The following is a 26,372-nucleotide window of genomic DNA, read 5'->3' as shown; positions in this document are numbered from 1 at the left end:
CTCCGTGTCAGCTGAGATTTTAAATTCATGTTTAATATGACACATATACTTGTCACAAAGGATCAACTAATATTATCAAGTGTACATTTATGCATACACATTTTCAAGGTGTTTTATAATTCATATACATGAAGGAAAAAGCTTTAAATGAAGAACAAGAGTTCATCAGTTGAACGTCATGCTACAATTGTCAATTTAAGTTATATAAATTCAAAACCGACATTAGTTTCAGATAAACTCCTGACTGTGCTATACTCGCAAAAAGGCTCTCACATATTTCACTAATTCCTGCCAGCAGTTTTTTTTTTGTTTGTTTCAAATTTTGAACTAATAGTGATTATCATGACATAAAAACCCACACACACTCTGCAGGAAATTCACTTGTACATGTGTGACGTTATTGATGGCTCAGAGAGGCAGAAGACCTTCAGTCAGACTGTGGTGTTTAATTTAATCAAATCTGGACCTCATTTTCACTCTGACACAAAAAAACCATTTATCCATCAACAAGTTTTCATAAAGACTCACACACAAAGTAGACATCAGCAGGCAGAACAGTTTGGCAGTTGCCACATCACTGAAGTACAGAAATATTCAGATAAAAAAAGGTCTATAAATGTTAATTGATGAAATAAAATTAAAAAAAATCTATTGGCATCTACTCAAAATTTGAGTTACAAATAACAGCACTAAATTAATGAAAAATAAACATTATTGGCACAGTATGTTTATAAAAAGCAGGGTACGTGTAAGAATAGGAATAAGTAGGATACAGTACATTAAGAAAATGGGATTACAAATCATTCAGACAGAAGAAAATAAATATTAATCTGAATGAAGAATTAAATCAGGTGCTGAGGGGCGCAACACAACACTGGCATCCTTCAGCATAGTGGTACTGTAACAACAAAGGGTACATAAGTAGATCTACAGCAAGTGGCAACTTTAAGTATACAGTGTCTCTTCCATGATATTTCAAAGGGAGTGTAAGACCTCCCTCTTGGAGCCTTTGGAGAGTTTTCAAGCTGGTTTTTGTCACAGACATTTTAGTTGTGCTAGAAATAAGAGAACTGTAAGAGCACGTGTGAGCGACACAAAGACAAACTGTCTCATTTCTGGTTCTTATTTTCCCCTCTTGAACAGATTTCAGTGCCTGAAACACGAGATATGATAAATACCACTCAAAATCCTGATTCTTTTGACATTGTGAACCAAGTGAGGTCCAGTATCTCACGTTTATGTTTATGACTGAGAGCCTGGCCCCATTAAGATCACTTGACTCCAACTACTTTAGTACCATGCCACTGGAAAACTGAGTAAAACCTTCCTTCAATAACATAGGTAATAATTTACATCCTTCATAAATTACACATGCTGTCATTATTCAAACGTACACAGGTTGGCTACAGACTGTTGTGGCAAACCAAACACTACTAGTGTACAGGTTAAAGCCCCCCTCTCAGGTCAGCTTCACCTATTCAAAATAATGGAAGAAAAAAAACAACAACCAAACAAAAAACTTTTCTTTTACACGTTTTAAAATTTGCCAGCAAGTCCCAGATCATGACACAGAGAGCATGGCTCTGAAGATGGAATGAGAAAAAATTCAGAGAGTTATGTCTTGTAATATACAACCCTCGTGAATGTGACTGTTTGGTCAACTTAGTACACAACAGTTTCAGTGCAAATGTAAACAGCAATGTAACATGAAAAAAAAGACTCATTATACAAAAGCTCTAATATAATTAACACGTGGCTAATGCATCACATCACAAATCACATTTTGGAGGGGCACTCTACATAAGCAGCAGAGGTGGGAGTAAGTCACGGGCAAGTCTCAATTCATCACGTCTCAGACAAGTTCCAATTTACTTACTAAGTCACCAAGTCAAGAGTCAAGATATATGGAATCAGTTAAAAAACAATGGTCATTAAGTTTTTATTTCACCTTACAACAACTGTGGCAGCTGCTGACAACTTATAAATCGTAAATTGTAGTTGACATTTTGTGTCACTCTGGAGCCCACTGTGACTGCAATGCATGCCACCCACTGTTGTAATAACTGTTATTACCACAGCCTCCAAAGAGGTTATGTTTTCACCTCAGCAGAAGCACTGAGCCGATTTGCTCCCACCTTGGTGGACGAATGAAACGTGGCCCAGGGAAGAATCCCAAATGTTGGATACAGGAGTTCTACTCAAGCCATTATCAAGTCATGTCAATCAAAACAAATCACGTCTTTTATCATTGTTAGTCTTCAAATTTGTAACTCAAGTCTGTCTTAAGTCAAGTCATGAGACTCCCATCTCCCACCCCTGCTAAGCCGTCAACATGTATACAACGTTAACGTAACATTATAGGCATAAAAACATTGCATGCAAGAAAATCTCATCTTAACTTTTCGCTGTTATGAGCTACCTGGATGGTATTGCAGGGGACAAACTGGACATGGTTAGGTAAAAATAAGAACAGCCAACAAGCTCTGAGATTTACAAACAAATGGTTCATTCTGCATTTAGACAGACAACTCTGCTCTTTTGAATTTTGTTGGCATCGAGCCTGAGAGGTGAGACAACCGGTCTAATGAGAACCTGAGGTCAGCCGATGCATGAAAACCACATGTCCATGTGTTTGTATCTTTTACTTGTTCTCTCCAGAATGTTAAATGTTAAAAATGCACCCTTGAAACTGAGAGGTACGACCCATAGTGCCTTACAAATACTAATACTTGCTGCAGGAATATGAGTGTCCAGAGTATTAATGTACTGATACTTTGGCCGTGGTAGTGTCATGAGGAAACAGTGAGAGCTCCTCTGTTCTGACTTGTTTTCAGCTTTCGTCAGTCTTTCTCATGAGACACTGAAAGTAACAACTTCCACAAGCTGCACAGCATTAGGGTCATTTGTATAAAAGCACATGTTCACAAGAGCCCAGGTTCTATAAATTGGGTTTACATCAAGTGCTCAAAGGGGAATATGAATAGATGAAGATATGATAAGCATAATGAAGCAAGGCAGGTAATAAAAACACTAACAGGGCTTAGCCTCTTTGGACAGTACATGATGAGAATATAAAAAATAATGGCATAAATTATAGTCAAAGTAACAAATAATGGCTACAGTAATGCACACCAAGCATGTGTCTAAAGCACTATTTTTAACAGAATGATATACTGTGTAAATCAGTCAGGCTGGTCGGAGATCTATCATTCAATTATTGGTAAGACAAATGATCGCATGCTAACATTATTATTTTTCTTTTTACAGCTGTTTCTAAAGCAGGCTAAAATTGGGTTGCACACACCCCACTCAGGATCAAATGCACAAACCAATCAAGACATTTATCCTATTTATACTCGACTAAAATCCAGTCCTATTAGAGGAACCTGTAGACAGATTTCAAGCCAGTGTGATGGGACTCTAAATTAATTTTTCTACACTGCTTTATGGCGAATAAGCCACTACATTAACATATTTACATTTTCCCAATTTAAACTTTAGAACCAACAACTACAGTTCAAATCTGTACAGTAAGTCAATGCCAGAGGTGAAATTATGAATGAAAAGCTGGATTTGGTCTTGATATCAGATACAAATCAAACTTTGCAATTCCAACATGATGCAAAAACACAAGTATTGTGCGATACTGAGACAGATTTGAAACCATACGAAAAACTGCCGAGTGACTCAAAGAGGCCAAGATGATATTTTAATATACTTAATATCTCGTTTCCAATTCGATATATATATATATATATATGTGTTGGTTGAGTCCCTGAGATATTGCTGTCTGTCTGCATTTTCTCCAAGTCTGATGGTGATTACATAATACAGTGCTTTTCATTTCACACGCTTGACATATTCACAGACACACACGCACACACACACACACATACATTCCAGTAGATACGTTTGCTTATACATCACACACACACACACACACATTCACTCACGAAAAGGAGGTCCTGATGTCAATCTATTGTCACTATGGAAATGTGGCTTCATGAAACAAACTAGATCTACATAATTTCAACATTTTGGATGGAAATGGAATAAATAAATCTTACTATGGACAACTATCCAACACCTTAACAATTTTTACACATCAGAAATACAATGTTTGTATCTGTCCCCTGCATCATACACGTTATCACTCTCCTCCTTCAATATAGTTTCAAAAAGGTGGGGGGTGAGGGTGGGGTAGTTGTGGATGAACTGGTGCAAGAATTGTACCGCCCAGGTTATTCACAATTATAGAAATAAACAAAACATACATGAAATATGCTTATTGGTTTAGCACAAGCATTGACGATGCTTATCCAAACAACAAAATTCAAACCCAGCTTAGTTGTTTCTCAAAAGTAGCTGGGTTGTAGAATTAGACCAGCATTTAGAAAACCATGGACAAATCTTTCCGATAACCTCTTTACAGATATAACAAAAAACGTTCAAAGCCTTGAGAAAAAAAGAAAAGAAAAAAAACTTGTTTGGTTGATTTGCGTGAGCTCCACGATCACTGTCCACACCTCTGAGGATTTTTAGGTATCTTGAACTAAAATCAACTCATTCCTTTAAAATACTGTTTTCAAGCCTAGCTTTGTCCCCCAACTGACATTAGAGTTGTAAATACCCAGTAGTTGTGTTGCGGCAGATGTGCGCAGGATACAGCATTCTGACATCAAATGCAGCCATTTCCTACAACCCCCCCCCCCCCCCCCTTCCTCCCCCCTCATCCTCACCGCCACCTAAGTCTACTGGTCCCCGGTGCGTTCCAGGCCGTCTATGACCCGACTCAGCCTGATGTTCAGCAGCCTGATCTGAGTGTCCAAGTGGTCGATTTTCTCTTCCAGGGACCCTGCGCCGCCTCCCCGACGCCAGTACGCTCCCACGGGCCCCGTCATGAAGTACACGGCCATGATGAAGCACAGCGGCAGCACGGCGCGCTCAGGGTCGCCCTCGAACTTCTGCAGAATGTAGAGGCAGGACAGGGCGAAAAGGGTGACACGGGCTAGCCAGAAGAAGCGGCCGAACAGGGCATGCAGCAGGTAGAAGAAACCCCCCAGGAACATGGAGAGAAACCAGTAGGCCACGAGTACGGCGGCCACCAGGAGGAGGGCGCGTGCTGGAGAGTTGGTGAGAGACGTGGGGCTGAAGTAGTGGCTGAGGTTGGAGGCTAAACAGGAGAGAGACAATAGGAAGTTTACATTCTGAACGTTGGCAAAGCCGTGTTTAATTTAGACAATTTCAACTTTTTAAAATTTGTGACATGCTTTGCTTTTCTGTCTCTTTGAGTACGTTCAAGGACTTACAGTCGATGCCCATCACATCCAGCAGGTCTGACCAGATCTTCCAGATGGTATCCAGAAAAGAGTCCACTCCATGGACAAACCTCTCGGTTGTTTTGGAGAAAAACTACACAAAGAAGCAACATGAAGTGAGAGTACTGAACTGCCACATAAGATATTCAGTCCCACAGTACCACAGATGAATCAGTTAGAATATTGTAATGGCCCAAGCCGCCCAACATCAATTTAGTTAAGGTAACCTCTATCATTCAAAACCCCATATTTATATAATATTTACTTCAATACATTACATAAAAAATATCTTAAAAGCATAAAAACTAGCTGTTGAAAACAAGACCCTGACTTTAAAAACTGAACTGACATCAACCAAGAGAGCTGTGGTGCAGTTATGCAATAATAATAAAGGCACTGTGTAGTGTGTACAGTACAGTACCCTCTAAGCCAACTTGTTTTGTTAGCATTGTCCACATTTTGCATTAATTTCACAACTATTGAGCAAGACAAAGCTTTGTCAGCTTCTAGTGACAGCTGCTATGTGATGTTGTGCTCTCAGGCCTAAAGTAAGGAGGAAAGGACAGTATTAAAACTTGACAAGACAGATTTTGAGGAAGTGACACATCCACTTTAGATCTTGACAATTATAAAACAAACAAAAAGACATTACAGTTATCTGAACATTATAAAACAATTGCTCAATCGATGCTGTTGTCAGAAAGGCCTCTGATACTGCCTAAAGTACATCAGTGGGTATCACAAGTCTGTGTACTCACAGATCTGCTACCATGTAATTTATTACCACAGGCAAAGGTAAATAGCAAAGAGGAATTGATTTCCAGTAAGTTGTATAATATATAATGTTGGCTGTTAGCAAAATGTCAGCAATTTGTTACATTGGAAAGTCCCTCCAGTTAAAGGCAATGTAAACAGTGTACAAGCCCTTCATTTTAATGGCTGTGCCACTATGGCCAGGATGATGACTGTAATAATAGCACATCCATACAGGGTTAACATTTCTCCTTTTAATGCAATGGTATCTGTCCATTACTCTTGTCAATCAGGTACTGAATCTGTCTTGGAAGGGAAAACTGTATCACAACATCTCTCCACTCAACAAATGGCCTATAAAAGACAGAAAACAAAGGTGTGTATACAATGGTAATATAATTACAATTGGCTTTTTGTTCACACTGTCAAAGAAGAGTTTTCAGTGAAACCTGCCCCATGCAGCAGTATATCAGCTTTAACAGCAAAGTGTTGCATGCAGACATTGAACTGTTATAGCTCAGGGCTAGAGTGTGATTAATGGTGCTAATGATGATCTAGTTTGTTGAGCCAGTAAAGCATCTGACACTGTCAGGGTCATAGACATATACAGGGCTGTGGCTCTGGGACACCTAACCTGGTTGCACATAGGTCACCTCCATCAGGTCACTCTTAACTGTAATCTGTCTGCATGCTGACAGTAGGTCTCCGAGGGATATCGGTATGTAAATGCATCCGTTTTGTGTCAAGTCAAGCACGCGCTACTTCTCAAAGTAACGGATGCTCAAGTCAAGTATGTGTCAGTGTGGGTTTCATTTGGCGGCTTACACGCAACAACACACTTGATTTCAAAATGCAGGAAGTGCGGTTGCACCAATGAGAGTGTGCAGGTCAATGTGTTTCCTTAGCAAGTGCAGCTTTCTCATAAATTGGAGGTGAAATCGACATAAAAAAGAAGAAGAAGGATTTTTAATGGCCTGGACCATTGGTAACCTATTATGTGCCATCTATGAGCTGACATCAAATACAATCAGGCGTTGGACTGACTTCAATAAATGAGAACTGGTTACACACAGTGATACACGCTGAAACATACAAATACTTGTTTTACTAGTTTAAGTGTTTGCTGTACCGCCGCACCACCTCCATAGGTGGATAACACACGGGATAAAGGCTAATTTTTCAAAATGGCATCCGAGAAATTGTTGGCCAGGCCCCGGCGCACTTGTTTCCTGTTCGCCTGGCTCGGACCGCTGAAAGCGCCTCGCCTGATGGCCGCTCCGACACAGATGCCCTCCGCTGTTAACCTTCCACTGTATGTCCCCAAACACTGACCTTGTACAACCCTCTGATGTTGTCCTCCCCGAAAACACTGCTCAGGGTCTGGTAGATGCCGTTAGCTGCCCGTCGGAAGCTGTTCTGGTTGCTGGTCCTGCTCCTGCCCGCTTCGGTTGTGCACAGCAAAGACGCGGAAAGCACCAAGAAAACCACGAAAAACCTGATTCCCTTCATGGCACCGAAAGCCCCGAGATGTCGAGCAGTAATGTGTATTAAAAACGGTTCAACTGAACGCGGGGTGAAGAGGGTAGTTAGCTGCCTTTGGGTGACACCTTGATGGGGGGTGACGGAGACTGGCTGCGATGGTGGTGGTGGCGATAACCCGTGTTGCCTTCACGGACGTATCCGTAAACTCCTTCCGCTGTGCCGTGGTCTGGCGCCTTGTCGTGCTTTCTGGGCGAAATTAAGTGAGTAAAACAGACATTGATGGACTGATTAGTGTTTAATTTGATCAACAAAACAACTTTAGCTGCTCCGCACGATGCTGCAACTAAAAGGACATCACAATTTTTCTTTCACATTAAAATATTTATGTGCAAAACATATGAATAGGGTGTTCCACTTGCATCAGCAAGTTATAACCTTTATTTGTGTATTTTAGTAACCCAAGTTGATGTCACAGATGTGTGGAGAATACGTCTGGAGTTGTAACAAAAGCATTTCTCATCGCATATGATTATTTTTCTAATCTGTTTGACATTTCCGATTTTCTTTAAAGACACCACGACCACTTCGTGTGAATTTGTGGCAGGTGATGCTCGTCTGAAGCCTGCTGCTGCCCTCCTCTGGTTAAACAGTCTCCCCCTTTTCTCACTTGTTTCCCTCAGCCCGTGGATCTCTGCTAGTTTTTTTTTGTTTTTTTTGCTCATCAGGAAATCAGTTTTACACTATCAGGTTTTCACGTGCCCGCCCCATTAATAACTAACTGTCTGTGTCTTCAATCAAGGAATGAAACCATAGACACATGCAGTGCAATTTGATCTCAAGTGGGCTGGACCAGTAAAATAAATAACCTAGCTAATTGTTGCCTCTTTTTTTTTAGAGCAAAGAAGCTAAATTATTAAGATGTTTACGGTTAATGAACTATATTTACAAAACATTATGAACAACCTGAAATTTCTTGAGAAGAAATATGCAATTTCAACAATATTATGCCTCTTCTGTCTTCTAATTAATTTTCACAATCCCCGCGGGCTGTATGTTTGACACCTCTGGTCAAATAGGCCTACTAGCCACAATGACAGACTGCATTTTTTCCTCCACAGGTTTTCCTCTTCTATTAGTAATACTGTATGTAATTTCCTTTTTCCATGTAAAGAAGTTTTCTTCCCCAAAGAAAACATTGATAGCAACTTATTAAGGCTGCTCAGTCCATGATTTCTTCTGAAGAAAATTCACGCCCCAGTCCTGATTTGACAGGTCTGACGGTGTTTGCTTGTCTGTCGAGTTACATTACTCACAAAAAAAGAAAAGAATAATAGGCTACATTTAATTTATAGACTAAAATGATAAAGGAAAGTATCAATTTGTGGACTATCTTGTGGTTTGGAAATACTTTCAGATAATTTTACAGCTTTCAAATGAACAACAAACATTAATCTGGCCAGTTGATGACATTTTTTCATTACTGTCATTTGCCAACTGTCACAAGGCTAAACAAAAAATGAATGCAAACACCATACAAAACCCTCTCAGGTCAGAGGAGCAGCCGAAGCAAAAGGCTCATCTCCCTGACCTGCAGAACTGAAAGATTTAAGAGATCATTCCTGCTGCAATCGTTTTATATAACACTTGTTAAAATGTTTTTTGTGTTCATCTTTTTTGTCATTGTTGTGTGAGCTACTGGACTAACTTGAATTTCCCTGCTAGGGATGAATAAAGTATTCTCTATCTACCTCTATCTATCTATGAGACAGCCATCCTAGTTAATGTAGCTGACAAAGGCAGACTTGACTTAAACTCCTACTGTAGCTTTCAAAGTTCAATATAGTTAATTTTTTGCACTGCTATAGCAATAAACAATGTTTGCATGCTGTCTATATTACATTTACTGCAATATTTTAGTGTGAAAATGCAAGCAAAGTTTTGTATTCTAACAGTATTGTAAGCGATTGCTTAGGTTTAGTATTCAGTGAGATTGGGACCGTTTATGAGAAGAAAACAAACAGGATAGAGAAAATGTAAAAACTTTGTTTCCTTGCATTATGACTTGCAGCTCATAAACCGGGACTGCTGAGTAACTTTGTTTTACTGGGACTGTAGCCTATCTAAAAGCAGAAATGCTGCTATGATATTGCTTATATTTTATTTATGTGCATTTATGTTTTTTTGGTCTGTCTCAAATGCACTAAACCTTGATTTATTATTCATTCGTTGTTCTTGTGCAAACAACAGTGTTAAATAGATGTTCACTTACATTCGGCATTTTGTTTCTTATTTGTTGTTGCTAGGGTTATTTTAAAGGATAGGAAAAAAGAGAAGATATTATCATTACGCTATCAGCCACTGGCCACCCTACTGTCTAAATATGATCATTGGCCTCTAAAACACTATTTTGGTCAATCATTAATATAATTTTACTTGGACAGAATACCAGTAGGGCAAACTGCTTAGAAAACAACAATTTTCTTTGAGGTTGTAGGCATGTTTTAGCCTACAGTACTAGCCTACATGTGCTGGATGCCCAGGTTCCCTCTTGGGAATTAGCCTATAATTTGTCAAACCAATGTGCAAGTCAAATTCTGGCATGACAGCAAGTTAGGATGCAGTTCACTGCAGAGAGACACTTGCTACTTGGCTTTCCCCTGGCTGAGTTTTTATCATCTGAGTCGTTGTTTAGCCTACAGGAAATCAAAATTGAGTCCAATGGTTATGGTGATGGAGATCACTTGTCACATTTAATTCATCCACTAGATGGTGGGATTGACCTATTGTTATGCATTGTAAGCGCTAACCATTTTAATATAGGGCATAGGCCTACTACAACAGATGAATGAATCATACCCTGATGAAAGAAATCCTTTGTTGGAAATCAATTAAAAAACTTTTAATATACAGTATCGAAACAAAAGCAGTAATGTGAGTCACTATAGCGATGTTTATTGGAGTTACATAAATATTCAAATGATAGGCTAGATACAGGTGGTTGAAAATAACATCAACGCCATGTTGCTGCGGCGTGTATGTGGTATCTAAGCAACGACGCTAAGTAACGCAGACAGGGGAGCAGCAGCAGAGGAATGTTTTAACCTGGGGCCACAATAAACACCTAACGGGAGAACTACTTTGGACCGACTCTAGCAGAGGTCTGTGCTGTGCAGATGATGTGAAGTGGAGCTGCCACTTCGTTTTCAGCCAGGGCCATCATGTCTAACATGTATAGACGAACTCCAAGAGTGACCTTCATGACAACAAGCGGCGGCACCGAGTCAACGGTTGGACCCGGGTCGTATGATGTCGCTCAGCCCAAGTTTCAAGTATCAGGTAGGATCAACCTCCTCAACTCGAGTTTACTTTTAAAATCAACCTTATTCCGTTTTTCCTCTCTGGAGAAAAATAGGCTACTGTAACGAGCTATGTTAAAATGTTAACACCAGATAGAAACACTTTAAGTAGGCTATGGAGTCAAAATATAGTTGCTTTTAGCAATTTATTAGGAAGATGTGTACTGAATATAGTATTCAGGGGGGCAAATAATGCTACTGGTAGGTACAGTACCATGCAATAAACATAACCATAATGTGTGTTCCTAAATAGTTATTTGAAAAAAACAAAAAAACACAGACATGACTATTTTTGTACACTGCCTTTCTTGCAGATTGCTATGCCCCTTTCCTGTCCTTGGCCAACAGACCGCCAATATTTGAATCCCCTGAGATCATACCAGCACCTGGAGAGTATGACACCTCACCTGTTAAGGTAATGCAGGTTACAACAGTTTTTTATGCAAATACGGCCCTGAGTGTGTACTAGAGCCATAGATTGGTGGGGGACAGTTGGTAGAACAAAAGGGCCATGATATCATCATCTATGTATAAAAAATGTCATGATGGATAGCGGTGTCCTAAGCTATGTCCTTTAGCACCCACTCACATAACTGAAATACCAATTAAGTAGTAATTTTGGTGGAGTTGTTTGAAGAATAACAAACTAGGCTGTCCAGATGCCAGTGCAAAGAAGTATCATGTGCTTTTTCCCATTAAATATGGAAAACTATATTTCATCATTTTAGGAAGGCATGAAGTGGGAGCTAAGTGAAGATAATGTTTACAAATCATTAAAGAATCTGTTTTGTCTTTGTCTGTGTTTGTCTTTCTATTATATCCTCATCTCTTCAGCTTAATGTCCATGGTGGCTGCAGTCTTCAAAGCCGCTCCAAGCGGTTTGAGGAGGTGGTGTCAGAGGTTCCTGGCCCCGGGACCTACAATGTGCTGCCTGCCTCAGGAAATACACTCAGGGCTGTACCGGCGGATGCTGGACAGACTGAGAAGCTTGGCAGAAAAATGGTGGGTCAATCGATTTGCTTTTTTAAGACAATCATGATGTTCATGTAAGTTGGCTTTTGTATGATGTGTCTAATTGGAAAACATATGGGTAAAAAAAAGGATCAAAAAGTAATCTCATACAAGAAATAGTTCTCTCTCACACACACGGACAGAGTTGATAACCTTTACTCCGCAGCACAATAAAAAGCAAAGAAAAGAAAGTAGCTAACACGCTACAGTAAACTCTCCTCAGCACTGTGCAGGGTGTTGTGTTGTATCTGTGCCATTCATCAGACAAACGATATGAATAGCAGCGTTCATTCCAAATGTGGTAACTGCCAATACTTGCAGACAGTACCTTGCCAGTAACTTAGCCTTTATCTTTGGCAACTCTGCCATCTGTTAAACCACTCAACACCAATTTATGGAAATCACAAGCTGCTACTTTAAAAACCTGTTTAGACTGGTGTAAACACTTACATCTCTCCTGTTGTTAAAAACTGACTAAATTTGAAAACAAGTCACATTTAGTTATGTAGTCTATACATTGAACATGGAGCAAAATAAAGTTTCAGTATGACATTGATAGTCCTTGATACTGTATGTCCAGATTCTCCCAATTTTCACATTCCCAGTCACAGTCATTTATTATAAGCTATGAGAGAGGCTCAGTAATTATGATAATGATGACAATAATGAGGGATGGAATCTGAAGGCATCAGACAGAGGAAAAGTATTTCAGGCATCTGTAACTTTAACCATTCAACTGACAATACCTTCTTCATACAGAAATGTCAAAGATCAGCAAGGATAAGGATGATATTATAACTGTCATTTATGTTGTGTTATGCCTAAATCTGCCATGAACCTCCATTCACAGGGTGGCATTACCTGAATTTCTCCCATCATAGGTGACAGTAGTGATGCCACTATTGATGCCAATTTTAATACAGCAGCAGTGGCAGAGTTAGGCCTTAATCTGACTCTTACATTATACCCCTGAAGAAAGCTTGAAGACAGTTCTGTCTGTGTCCATCTCACTTCTGTGTGTTGTAAATGCCTGAAACTTTTCTCACCATTTTCTACCAGACACAAGGAGGTTTTGGCAAGCCCCTTTGACAGGTTTATCATTACTACTCATCAACTTCAACTCATAGTTGAGCCTTGTGGTGTTGTAAATCCAGATTTGGTTCAGCAAACCCTCCCTCTTTTTTTACCGTGACAGATAATGTCTCAGACAGATTGAGAACTAAAGATGAAGCACTTAAAAACACATAAACTATTGATCCTTTTGCTCAGTTAACATCTTGCATCATATATGAACTTTGGAAAAAAGCTGTTGCATTTTGGATAAAGTAGTCTCTGTCCAGCAGCCTCCAGCTTTATCAGCAATGACTGTGGAACATAGGAAGTTCAGCCATGCAGTGAACTCGGAGTAGATATCAAGTTTCTCTTTCCTTTCTCCACGTCAAATTTATGTCCAGCATATACAAACACAGATAAGCCCCAAGTTCACACTGAGCTCAGGGCTTTTTATTTGATTCAGACTGATACCAACGATAAGCTTACCTCATTCAAAGAATATAGCATTTGAAACTTTTGCCACCAAACATGAAAGAGTCCCTATAGAGATTATGCTCACACTCTTCTCCTCCCGTGCAATATGTAATTACCTGAATAGCACACACACATACACATGCACCTTTCTTCCAGCAGTAGGGAGGTAGTAGAGTGGCTGGCGTGTATGTGGCCTGAGATGATTTCATTGCTGTTCACCCACCGGATATCATTCCAGTTCCCTCACTTCTGCGCGTGTCTTTCCTTCTCTCTTCATCCTTTTCCATTTTCCTCTTTTGTTTCTTATCTACTGCCTCTCCTTGTTCCCGCTGTCTCTGTCTCTGTCCCTCCCTCGGTCTCACACAACTATATTGGCCCTAGGCAGTGCTCAGCTACTTTGTAAGCCAGGGCATTCTTTCTATCACAAACAATGACTTCTCTTCTCACCCTCTCTCCTGCTTTTTTTTTTTTCTCTTGCAGTGGCTGCAGGCAAAAAGTCTCCGGCTAGTTCGTCAGTCAGATATCCCTTCTATTCCTTCCCCGGGCCAGGCTTTTGGCTACGAGGAGGACGTCCTGGGTGTGCTCCGTAAGCAACCGGCCCCTCCTAGAGACCCAACCCTAGGGCCAGCCTACTACGATCCATCCCCGGTAAGGATGAATGCACACAAAACACGCACATGCACGCTCCTGTTGAAGTTTGAATGTACATCCATCAGAGAACGTGAAGTGCTCATTTGTGCACGCATGTGTGCTTTCATTAGTCTGTGAGAGTGTGTGTCTGAGAGTACTTACTCTGCCCGCGAGGCGAGGTCCATTAGTGTTAGGCAGATCTAATGCACCGCTGAACCCCCACCTCACCTCATTCAGTTGGCCCAAAACCCATTTCCATAGCTAATGAATGCAGCTCCACTTTAAAAAAGCCACAGCGCACCAATGCTCATCCATTTTACATGCCAACAAAGAGAGCCATTAGTAATTATTCTTCAAGCTATATTATAATATTCACTTAAAATAATGCACACGCCTGCTGGTCTGGCTCTCAATTAAGTCATTTTTCATCTGTTAATGACCAGAGGAAGTCAACAGTGTCCTTGAGTGTTGGCTGAGGTTGTGTCAACACAGCGGAGCAGGCACAGAGGCATGCTGTGATTTAGGGCCATCAGCAGTGCATCCATCTGCGGATCTTTTCTTTCCGTCTCAACTTCTGTTGCTCACCCTTTGAAAGTTCAGGCTCCGTCTCTGTCTGTCTCCATCCCTCTGTCTGTCTCCATCTGACACACTTGCTCCTTTAAACTTAAAACACCCCCACCCGCCCGCCCTGTGCTCCGACTGAGTTCAAAAGTGCGGAGAGGCGGAATTAAGTGGTTGTCTGAAGACGCAACATCAAAGTGGCGAGGCAACCTTTGAATGATAAGACATTAGACGCGAAATCAAAAGAACATTATTTTGTTTTTCCGTTTGAATGTTATTGAGAAACACAAGAACATCTTAATCACTTTTATCCACTTGCCCTATACTTATGGGTCAAGTCTGTATCAATTTAGCACACAGAATTAGAGACAAGCCAGTAAGCTGGATAATTTATACTTATCTGCTGGTGCTGATATGGCCAGAGAAGAAATATGGAGGCTGTGAAAACTGAATGTGCATAATAAAAGCATTGGGACTAAATTAGAAACAGTGTCACCATGATGTTTGTTCAATCTCTAGTATAAGATATGACAACTGTATTGGACTGAAGAAATAAGAAAACTGAGAGGCTAATATTACAGCACACAGCACAGAGAGGCTTTGTTGCGGAGTCTATTTGAATAGTACTTTCACCGTTTATTTGTAAAATAACCCCTGTATATTGGTATTGTTTGCTTTACATAGTATTGCAATTTTGGTGTGAAGATGTGAGATTGAAGGCAAGATTATCCCCTCAGCAGAACCCGAATCAAATTCAGACCCATGCTGTGTTGTGTATATGTTTGTGGAAAGCAACACCAGCAATTTCAGCCTGCAGGATTCTGCCCACACACAGCCCTACTGAAACTTTTATTTATGGAGTTTTTTTAAAATATTTTTTTTATTCTCATTTATATAATAAATAGCCTGCCATTCCCTTTTATCAAAAGCTGAATTAATATGTTCATACCCACTAGCTGTGTTTTTGTTTTTCCTTTTAAAAGCTCTCCTTGACATAAATAGGCAATTTGTGCCTTTGAACTCAATGCCAGCTGTGATACCATCATGGTGCTTGTATGTGTCTGTGCGCAATGCAGAACAGTTACGTCTGTCTTTTTAACTTTAAGCATCTGAACATCCTTGTTTCCTATCTCCCTTGCTCAAAACTGAATAGGAAGATCACAGCGGACAGAACCTCAGATCTTGTCCTCTTGTCACTGTTGAAGTTAAGATAAGTCGACAGACACCATATGGAGTTTGAAACTTTTTGAGACTCCCTGCCAGTCCTCCATAACCTGCCACAAAAAATAGACAGTTTGGTCAAGGAAATGTTTAGAAAAAGGACGAAAGAGTCCTTTGATTTTTGATTCCATAAAGGAAGATGTTTTTCTGAGTCTGTTTGTCATTTGATACAGATGTTTTTTTAGAGTTTGACGGGCAAGCAGAAATTTATGTCAGGAGGAAATTAAAGTGAAATTCCGGCGTAAGTGTAAACCATGGTCAAACACACCGTAACACCGAGTTAGACCCCCCCTCGAGAGATCAATTTGCCCGACCGCTACATTCACGAGATCCACCAACTTCAGCAAATACCGCAGTATCGCCACACACGGCGCTCTCCGGATCCACTGTCTGACCGCAACCAAAACGCCACCATTTGCCCAAAATAATGCTCAGAACTGCACCAAATGTCATCAATAGTACACACAGGGTCCCAGCACGTAGTACGAGTTGTCAAACATCTGCTAGCTTTGCCTGTTTTCTTTAGCAAGGAGATGCAACTCAACTCACCTACTTCTCCTCCGGGAGCCGCTCGTTGGTGAGGAAGCCCTGACGAGTCGATCACCGAGTGCACCGGAGTTCCGCAGCTCAATCAACAATTACCTCATGGAAATACAATCAGAGTTTTTTTTTTTTTATCTTGCATATCACTTTATAACTATTATTATCGAGTGCTGGCTACGATATAGGCGCAAATGAGCATTTTTAAGAGCTGCGGAACTCCGGTGCACTCGGTGATCGACTCGTCAGGGCTTCCTCACCAACGAGCGGCTCCCGGAGGAGAAGTAGGTGAGTTGAGTTGCATCTCCTTGCTAAAGAAAACAGGCAAAGCTAGCAGATGTTTGACAACTCGTACTACGTGCTGGGACCCTGTGTGTACTATTGATGACATTTGGTGCAGTTCTGAGCATTATTTTGGGCAAATGGTGGCGTTTTGGTTGCGGTCAGACAGTGGATCCGGAGAGCGCCGTGTGTGGCGATATTGCGGTATTTGCTGAAGTTGGTGGATCTCGTGAATGTAGCGGTCGGGCAAATTGATCTCTCGAGGGGGGGTCTAACTCGGTGTTACGGTGTGTTTGACCATGGTTTACACTTACGCCGGAATTTCACTTTAAATGTTGTGAACTGGGAACCAGATTGTAAAGTAAAATCCCCCATATGAACAACTGCTGATTCTTCCTTCCTAGAATTTAATGAAGACTATTGTCGACTGTTTTGTTTTTCTACTGAAATTTGAATTTCAAATATGGTATGGAAAACTTATTATCGATAGAGTCTATCAACTTTGCTATTCCATTGGCTTTTTTATTTTTATTTTTTACATAATTTGCAGGTCAAAGCTTATCTAGTGAATATCTCCAAATTTACTGAATAATTATAATATGGTTTGACTGAATCATGATTCAAATTTGACACTGATGTGAGTCACAGCTGTGTTCTGAATACTGGTGTTTGATGACTTGTTAAATTGTATTCATCTGACTTCAAAGTAGCTCTCACAGTAAAGAAGAGGTTGGAGACCCCTGCTTTAAAATGTGTTTGGCCACAGCTGGCCAGCTCCTTTTTGCACATCTCTCACTTCTCTCAGTTGTTACACAGCAGCCAAAGGCAGAGCAGCCAGGCTGTAAAACTAAAAGATAAGAAAAGGATGGAGGGTCTCCCCCAGATCTCTGACATACTTTGGCATTTAGTTGAACTTCACATTTCATTCAGCCCCAACTTCATGAGCCCTGGTTGGAAGAGAAAGCAGATAGGTGTGAATGAGTCAATCTATTTTCTACTACTTTGTTCATCCATTTATCTTCTTATCTTATTCTCTCCCTTCTCATCTGCTCTCTTTTTCTTTCTTTCTGGCCAATCCTTTCCGACATCCCCTTCTTACCTCCACACATTTTTGTCTTTCTGGTCTCACTCTTTCTCTTTCTCTTTCTCCAGTCAGAGACAAATCCTACACAGAAGTATAAAGGGGTCCACTTTGGCAAATTGACAGGGAAGAGAGAAGTGATAAAGGTGGAAGTTGGACCAGGTCCAGGACAATATTACCCTGAAATGTGAGTATCACATGCCATATTAGAAAATGTAATTATTTTTCACTTCCAGTGAAATATGAACAACAACATTTATCACTGCATTTTCGTGTGAAAGCAGTAGGTTGGTGGCGCTAATTAGGGATTTTTGCTGTGAAGCAGATGAGAAGATCAATACCACGTTCATATTTGTATGGTAAATGTAAGGATACATCCAAGAGCTGCTTATCTTAAATTAGCAGCACAGACTGGAAACAGGTGCTTTAGCTGGCCCCTGCTCCTTTTAGTCTCCAGTCTTTTTATTAAGCTAACCTAACCAGCTGCTCGGTTGTGGCCCTATATTTAATCTACCGACATAAAAGTGCATTAACATCCCATTTTAGGCAAAATATCATATACACACATTTCCTCAAATCTCAAGCTATTCTTTTAAACTGTTACTATCAGTTAAGGCTGATTTAATCCAAGCAATTTGGAGGCCACTCCTCCTGAAAAGTTGATAAGTTCGAGCTGCTGGAGTTAACTGCACCTCAGGAACTTTGCTGCTGCCAAACAGGTATCAGCTGTGATTCTGAATAAATTCAATGGATAACCATCGATACATGTGGAATAAAAACCTTTTAAAGAATGAATAAAGAGCCAAAAGGCTGGTTGTATTTGGTGCTGCAGGACATCTAATCTCAGGAATACACTGCCCTTCAGCCAGAGACACTGTTGCATCAAAGTAAAATATTGCTTTACTCCTGCATCTCATCAAGGGCATTATGTTTGACAGTTCTCCCATTACATTTCTATTGATGGAGGTTGGAGCATAGTCAGCATTTATAAACTGGTGGACTTACCACACACACACACACACACACACACACACACACACACACACACACACACACACACACACACACACACACACACACACACAGACATGAAGGAATTAACTGGGGAGGTGCATGTGAGTAATCATACCATGTAGACTTAAGTGCATGCAACCCTTTATATACCCACACAAACATGTCTGTGATACACATGTGATTATCAGAATCATTTGGAAATGGTTGTGGTGTCTGTATTTACTCCCCTTGTTGTTGCTCACAGACCTATTATTTCAGCCTTTTTTTCTTTTATACCTCTCAGTACTCCATCTCTCCAATCCTTCTCTCTATTCTTTGGTTTGTTTATTCCCTCCTATTTACTTTTCCATTATATCTCTCTCTTTCCCTCTCAAGTTTATTATCTCACCCATTCCTCCTTCTCTGGCTTTGTGTGGTTTTAAACCCATTGCTCTGTCTCTTTCTTTGTTGTGATTTTTTATATCTCATCTGTTTGTCTGAGTTTCCTGTTCCCAAAGACATTGTCATTCTCTTTCTCTCTCAGAGTCCAAGAAACATCCTATGAAAACATAAATATTAAAAAGGAGCAGAAAGGCAAAGCTGAGCTTATCATCCCTCGCTACCACGAACTTGTGCCCAAGCAAGAGATAAAGAAGGTGAGTATGTAACTGTGTTAGTAGTTGTTTGTATCCACATTGTACAAAACAAGCTAGGTTTGGTTAAATTTGAGGGATCAGTGTTAAGTCCCTTGAAGTGAGCTCTTTTAACTGACTCAACAGTGACTGATTTGAACATAACTGGCAATTAAACCTGTGTTAATTGATTTTTTTGGGCACTTGGGGGCAGCACAAGTTCTGAACACACATTATTGGCTTATACAGTTGATATGGTGACTGTGTTAGAAAATATGCAGCGAGCACAAAGCAGCGTTAACATTAATAACACTTTGAGTTATATTCATCTGATGAATGTAAGAAAGTTCTGTAAGAAGATGTGTTGCATTTTCGGCTCCCTTTGTTTTCGCCATACATTCGGCTTCCTGGCCAGGTTACTCAAAGTCATGATGTACTTATACATCCAGTTAACATCCACAGATCCTACCAGGTTAGCAGGTTAGCAAGTCTCAGAAAGTCTATGATATTTAATCCTGGATGTCCTAGGATTTTCTTTTTTTTGTAAGTCTGAGGTTATTCTGTTCAGTTACCCTGAATCTATCAGATCTGTGGTGCTAAACTCGATGGTTTGTCAAATAATATCAAGCAGGCTGCTAGGAATTTAGGGCTGCTTTAATGATTTAGTAAAAAATGTTATTTTCCTTCACACTCAGTATAATCTCTATTTTTGATTAATTATTGATTTTCAAAAGGCAGTATGTGATTTTATCTGTTCTTAGCCTGATGAATGCAAAACACTTTAGTGCAGTATCAGCTGGGGCTCCTTCCACCCTCTCCAGCTCCGTACAAAACGCTGCAACTCAACGCATTACCAGGACAATACCATGACCATATTACCCATGTTCTTGCAACACTTCATTGGCTCCATCTTAAATTTCAAATTCCAAAAATAAAAAGTTATTACTCACTTTTAAGGCCTTAACCTACTTTGCTCTTAAATATCTCTCTAATTTATTGACCTTGTCTGTACCCCTTCGACCACTGAGATCCACCAGTGGAGCCTTGCTGGTTATTCCCAGATCACATTTGTGTCAAAGTGTGACTGAGCTTACGGCCTCTGCACTATGGAACTTTCAGCCTGCTGAGCTCAGATAAATCAAGTCTACAACTTCTCCTGAATGTCTTCGAACTTTTCATGTCTTTTTTTTCTCTTGACAGCCGGAGCTGCATTCACATTATTTATTATCATAATTATCATTAATTATCATCATAATTACTGTTATTGTTTTCATAAGATAAGATAAGATAAGATAAGACGAGATAAGATAAGATAAGAGATGGAATTTAAATGTGGTACAAACATTTAGATGGATTTGAGGATGAACTGATAGATTAGTGGGTTGAAAGGTCAAAGGTCAAGGGTGCAGTGACCTGGTTTTGACCTTGTGAACTGAATATCCAGAACCAATCAGGAGAATCCTTTCACAGTTTTATGGCTAAACTTGTTCACTTGGAAGTGACAGTGACCTCAAAACATATCTTTTAGCCATTATGCAAGATTTCACACAGCATTGCACACAAATGGTTAATTGTTTATATGTTTTCAGATGAACATGAGGCCTTGGCCTTTTCTTTTTTCTTTTTTTGCCTTGAACTGGTTTCATTTCTTTTTCTGGAGCACTTTGTAACATTGCAAAGGTAAGAGACATAAATAAAGTTTATTATTATTATTATCATTTTTATCATTGTGGGACACAACATCAACATAATGATAGGCGTTGTGGCTGATGTGATCCCATTGCTCAAGTAAATATGAATTCAACGGTTGTTAGAGGCAATCTTGCTTTGACACCTGCCAGTAAGCGTGGCAGCCAACAGTGTAATTTCACATGTAATTTATTTGCTCAGCCCACCTGAAAATATTTTCCCGTGTTTGTTTTTAATTTGTCATTTTAAGAGTCAAAGTGACAGGCAGCTCAAACAGGGAGGATTTTTACCTGCTTTTTTACCCACTAATCATTTGTTCAACAGCAAGCTGTGAACAAATAACTGCATTTAAAAGAGACAGGGAACTACACACACACACTCTCTCACTACATGCATGTGTGTATATATTTTTGCCACTTTATCTGTTCACACATGCATGTGTGTGTGAGTGTCTTTATGTGTATGCCAGTAGTATCTTTAAGCAATAGAACCAGCTATATTCATATACTGTTCAATAGTTTCTTGATTCAGATTGATTCTTAACGCAGCAAAGTGAGAATGAGTCACAAGAGAGCACCGTGATAAACAGTGAGAAGAAAAATCAGGGTAAGTGCTTTGGATTCATTCTGGATTTATTTACAGTTGTTTTAACAGGAAATGATTCAACACCCTCTGCCCCCGTGATTCTGATTCATCAGTTTATCTGTTCGCCTGTAGAGGGCAGTAGAACATAAGCTTTAACCACAGACTGGCAACCAAAATGCACACAAACATACACACCCACACACAAAAACACACACTGATACAAGTTACTCACCTGCATATGAACTTGAGTGTACCAGGAGGAGTCTAAAAATGTGGGACTGGATTTGTGGAGAGAGATGTGATTGTATCCCTGCTGTCAAGGACGCGCCCCTACCCCTTTCTCTCCCCTCGTCCTCTGTTTGCTCTGCTTTCCCTCCTCTGTTTTAGATTTCAGTTCATTTGCTTGTACATAGTTCATCATGCTTGACATTTTACTGCATGTGTTCTGCCTCTTTTTATAGAATATATGACTTCTAAAATGAAACGCACCATAATTTATCCTGTGACTTTGTATCAACAATTTTGCCCTTTGTGTTGAGTTGTATGTGCACACCATGCTGTATTTAGACCCCCTAACATCATGGCTGCACCTCCATCATTCATCATTAGTACCTCAACAGACATGTACTCCCACACACACATACCGTAGCCTGATGGGTCATTACCCACAGTGGAGACACTCTGGACAAACACCTTTACCTCCTAGAGATCAGCAGACAGTCTGCTTCTAATGGCTTGGGTGTCTTGGTGTCGTGGCTTTTTGACAAGGCAAGGACAACGACTGAGAAAAGCACCTGAACAAACCGTGTCTGTGAAAAACAGATAGAGTTGTTGTACCAATGCAAAGCTTGATATGACCCTGTAAATATGAAGTTCACTGTCAGTTCATCCCTACAATGTTGTGAATTCCACATTGACACTGAGGTTGATGTTTACAGCTATTGTTATTTTTAGAAGCAGCACTGGCACCCAGGGAAAAAGAAAAGAGGAGGAAGAAAGTTGGCACAACTGTCTTACACTGGATCTGTGATTATCTACTATAAAAGTTTCACTCCTTTACCCCCCGTCTCCATGTGCATGCTGTTTTACTGCAGGCCCACTTAAACTACCTCTGCCCCAGAAACCTGGTTGGTTTACTACAAATGCAAAAATGTCCTGGCTCTGCACTAGGAGTGTTTTTTTGTTTTTTGTTTTTTAACATTAATGACATAATTGCAAAATAGAGTTGGAGAATAGCTTCTTCTTACAAATAATTTCACCATCTGCTCACACAACTCTGGCATTGCTTCATTTTACAATGCTCACCTCTCTGTGCCCTTTATTTATCTCAAAAACAGGAAGAATCAGAGCTGCTCTTGGTCCTTTTACTCTTGATGTTCTAATTGGCAACCAACACATGAAAAGCGATATTACTGAAGCATGTAACTACATTCCTATTCAAATACTACACTTGATTTATTGTATATTCCTCTCTTGCTGCTTTCCCACCAGGGAGTTCCAGGGCCGGGCTATTACCACATCAGAAGTCAGTTTGAGGAGGCTGAGAAGTCCAGTGCCAACCTGCCGAAATTTACTTCCCCCTTCCTTTCTCAGTCTGAGGTACAGTGCAAACAGAATTAGGTGAAGTTCACACAGTGAAGCCATTCACTGCTCTGTGTAGCCTAGTGGGTGCATTTTCAGTTGAATCATGTTGTACTGTGCAGAGCAGTTTCTTTCTCAAGCAATTCTACTCCACCAGGGTCTATCCTTAGTTTTCTTGTGTTTTTGTTTTTGCCTTACTATTGCATTGATTTAATGTCTGCGTACATTCAGCAGTGTCTGACTCAAATTTCATTATTTATAGACCAGTCAAACTTGACAATATAGCTGCTCTGTATGTTGTGTTTTCTGGCCAATGTCAGTATCATATCTTATACGTCTAAATAACCTATTTACAGAGATACCCTTGTGTAAATATGAAAAATCTGATATTTTCATATCCAGGTATGAGGACTATTAGTAGAATTCCTTTTGCAGATTGAGAAAGGAACCACTGGTGCTTAATGTAGCTCGGCTCTCCTTTTTTTTCAACTTATTTGAACCAGCCTCAGATAATTTTTTTGTCCACTTGAGGGCAGGGCACCAAGATGTAGTAGCCTTTAATAATAAAAAGTAGATCATTTACAGTAGTAGTGCAGTAGTTAAACCTCTCTAAGCAGCTGTAGAGTTAACACTCAAGTTAACACAAGTTTGATAACAACATAATTAAATGTGTTAATGATCTGCTCCTGTCATTTGACCGTATTACCACACTTTTGTCATTTTCTTTACATCTGTAATCTGAATTCTTTTTGTGTTATCCCAAAGCAAAATATTAGTGGCTACAGTGTCATGAATATCAGCAGGAACTGTGTAGGAGTGGCACAACACTACAGTAAAGTTACCACAGTCTGTCTCCTCCCGAACCAAACACTCCTGTGACCACATAGTTCCCATAGCTTCATCTCATATTCTACTATTCCGAATAAAATCTAATGGAACTGCTTTATCGTATACATGCCTTTTACATAATGATGTGAGGCAGAGAAAACAATCAGACCATATTGAAAATATTTCTCAGACACAATTTATAGGAGACCAATATGTTAAATTACAAATATCTCAAAGGAGGCCGGTTGTTAATATGGAATATTTAAGATTATGTTACAGATCCAAGACACTCTGCGTGTTTAATTGATGTGCTGAGATTGGAGGATTTCTTCCGATGAGGATGAAGATGAGTATATTAAGAGGCTCAGAGGAGCAAAGATGAAGGATGTGAAAATGTGTAGTTTTACATCTCAGGAATAGCTGAACTCCTCTGTGGCACTGCCCCACAGATTCACTTCTGTGAAACTATCTGACTGATGTTTTAATTATCACTATGATGCACACGCACACAATGTGACAGTGTGTACTCACACACAGAATTAAAAATTCAGACATACATGTGTGCACATTTTATCTGCAGAAAAATGTAGACACCAGATCGACAAGTTTGCCAGGATTACTGACATGCATGCAAATGAAGACAACAATATATTTGCATGACACACACACAAACACACATGCACACACGCACGCCGACACACACTGGTTTTCCAGGTTTCCAGAAATTACTTTAATAACATCTGAAGCATAAAACATTTTGCAAGTTTCCTGGTGAGAACAACAGATGCAAGATTGTCGGGTCTATTTGATGTGTTGGACTGGTGTGTGTCTGGGTGTGGGTGTGTGTGTCATAGCTTGCGCTGACCTAATTTCACTGGCCACATGCTGTGTTAGTGCGTCGACCCTGTGATGCCACGTGTCACAAGTCATCTCCAATGCAGAACTAAGAGCGTCAGTTTTCTCAGATCTTCGTTTCCCCGTGGTTCCAGTTCCATCTGACACTGTTACCCTGTGGAGGGATGGGGAGGAAATCAGGGAAGGAGCAAGTAAATGAAGGAGGGAGGGAGGGGTAGATAAGAAGAGCAGCTGGAAATCTTCCTGTTCTTGCCTTTCCCCCTCCCCTTTGACTTCCCCGTTTCCCAATATCAAAGCATCAATCTTGGTGGAAAACGTGCCTTTTCCTCGATGTCCTTTGTCCTCGTTGCTGCACTCATTCCCTCTTCTCTTTTTTGTTTTTCAAAACTTCTCTGGCTAATGTTTTTTTTTTTTAAGTCTTTGATTATCTTGTTTGCCTCATTTCATTTATTTTCCCTTTTATCTACTTTGGTTCAATTTCCTTCCTCTTCTCAGTTCTTCTCTAGTTCTTTCTGTTGTTTATCCTCCCGTCACACATTTCAATTTCAGTTTCTTTTGACTCTGATCTTGATCACTCTACACAACATTTTATATGGTGAAGCATTAAAAACCCATTGTACTTCTTGATAAGCAACATTAACAGCCAATCACTTAAAAACCTAGTGATGTAAGTCCATTCACAAAACCCAAAGACACTGAACCCAGAATCCTGACTGTGCTCTATGACCTTCTGAGGATGCAAAATAATAAGAATAAATGAAAGGCATTCATAATATTCACTGTGGTGTAAAGTGTGACGATGCTGCCTCAGACAGTGCTTAGCAAATGAGTTTTGTGTGACTGAGAGTTGTTCTAGTGTAATATGACAGTTTATCATTCATAAGCTGTCTGATATCAGGCAGAGATGTTCACAGCCAGTTCCAGCAGTAAAAACCCTCAGCTCTGATATAAAGCACGTGGGCGAGACAGACGTGAAAGTGAAGTATAGTTTAGGCAAATATTGATATTATATAGTACACTATATGATAAATGAGAGCTTTAAACAGAGGTGTTTTCAGGCTGAACCTAGCATTTTTCACATGCCCTCCATGCCATTGTTAAAGTTTTAACTTGGGATGTTTTGTGGAGTTGTATAAGATACCAGGAGTAGTGGCACAGAAAACGGCAGAACTCTATATTTTGAATACCTCTATCACTTTATTGTGCTCTCAAACAGCCCTTTACAAAACAGCTCATGTGCAGCATAATACATTTAAGTATGCAGGAACATGGAAGTTTGACATTTGATTGTGATTGTGTACGTCGACATTGGATGTTTCGGTGGCTAAAATTGCCCCAATCCATGCCGATACTCCTGTATGCTTTTCCAAACTGGTAGACTTGAATCTGCTAGGGAATACACTGTCTATGGATAAGTGCCTCATACAAAACCCAAGTCAAATAACTG

General features: G+C 40.1%; 2 protein-coding genes across 4 annotated transcripts in view; one reads left to right on the top strand and one right to left on the bottom strand.

The window, feature by feature from the left end:
- Nucleotides 1-426: 426 nt before the first annotated feature.
- On the bottom strand, nt 427-7,749 carry bri3bp (bri3 binding protein). The gene is made up of 3 exons (XM_085786630.1): nt 7,404-7,749; nt 5,310-5,412; nt 427-5,173 (listed from the first exon to the last, which is right to left on the bottom strand). Exons 1-3 carry the CDS (start codon nt 7,578-7,580, stop codon nt 4,752-4,754), a joined length of 702 nt encoding a protein of 233 aa, XP_085642756.1. The 5' UTR covers nt 7,581-7,749; the 3' UTR covers nt 427-4,751.
- A 2,891-nt stretch (nt 7,750-10,640) lies between these two features.
- The window catches only part of stpg2 (sperm-tail PG-rich repeat containing 2), a 56,582-nt gene continuing 40,850 nt past the window's right edge, over nt 10,641-26,372 (top strand). Inside the window, exons 1-7 of one of the 3 annotated variants that reach the window (XR_015036587.1) lie at nt 10,641-10,889; nt 11,224-11,324; nt 11,744-11,911; nt 13,937-14,095; nt 17,834-17,949; nt 19,300-19,411; nt 23,153-23,260. Coding sequence is in view for 1 of the 3 variants with exons in the window: in XM_085786632.1 (XP_085642758.1) it covers nt 10,772-10,889; nt 11,224-11,324; nt 11,744-11,911; nt 13,928-14,095; nt 17,834-17,949; nt 19,300-19,411; nt 23,153-23,260 (891 nt within the window). In the remaining 2 variants the exon portion in view is untranslated. Of the gene's footprint in view, nt 10,890-11,223; nt 11,325-11,743; nt 11,912-13,927; nt 14,096-17,833; nt 17,950-19,299; nt 19,412-23,152; nt 23,261-26,372 lie in introns of all 3 variants that reach the window. The other 2 variants (XM_085786632.1, XR_015036588.1) reach the window with 2 other exon arrangements.

The sequence above is a fragment of the Trachurus japonicus genome, chromosome 9, assembly GCF_045865225.1.
Source record: "Trachurus japonicus isolate A0001 chromosome 9, Traja_1.0".
Lineage (NCBI taxonomy): Eukaryota > Metazoa > Chordata > Actinopteri > Carangiformes > Carangidae > Trachurus > Trachurus japonicus.
The sequence above is the reverse complement of the archived record's forward strand: the minus strand, read 5'-3'. Positions and strand labels throughout refer to the sequence as shown.

What these genes read in the sequence shown, in the direction of transcription:
- bri3bp (XM_085786630.1), bottom strand. Translation starts at nt 7,580, where the DNA reads ATGAAGGGAATCAGGTTTTTCGTGGTTTTCTTGGTGCTTTCCGCGTCT. An exon ending in ACATCAGAGGGTTGTACAAG is followed by an intron (nt 5,413 to 7,403) that starts GTCAGTGTTTGG and finishes TTCTTTGTGTAG; the next exon opens with TTTTTCTCCAAAACAACCGA. An exon ending in GGATGTGATGGGCATCGACT is followed by an intron (nt 5,174 to 5,309) that starts GTAAGTCCTTGA and finishes TCTCCTGTTTAG; the next exon opens with CCTCCAACCTCAGCCACTAC.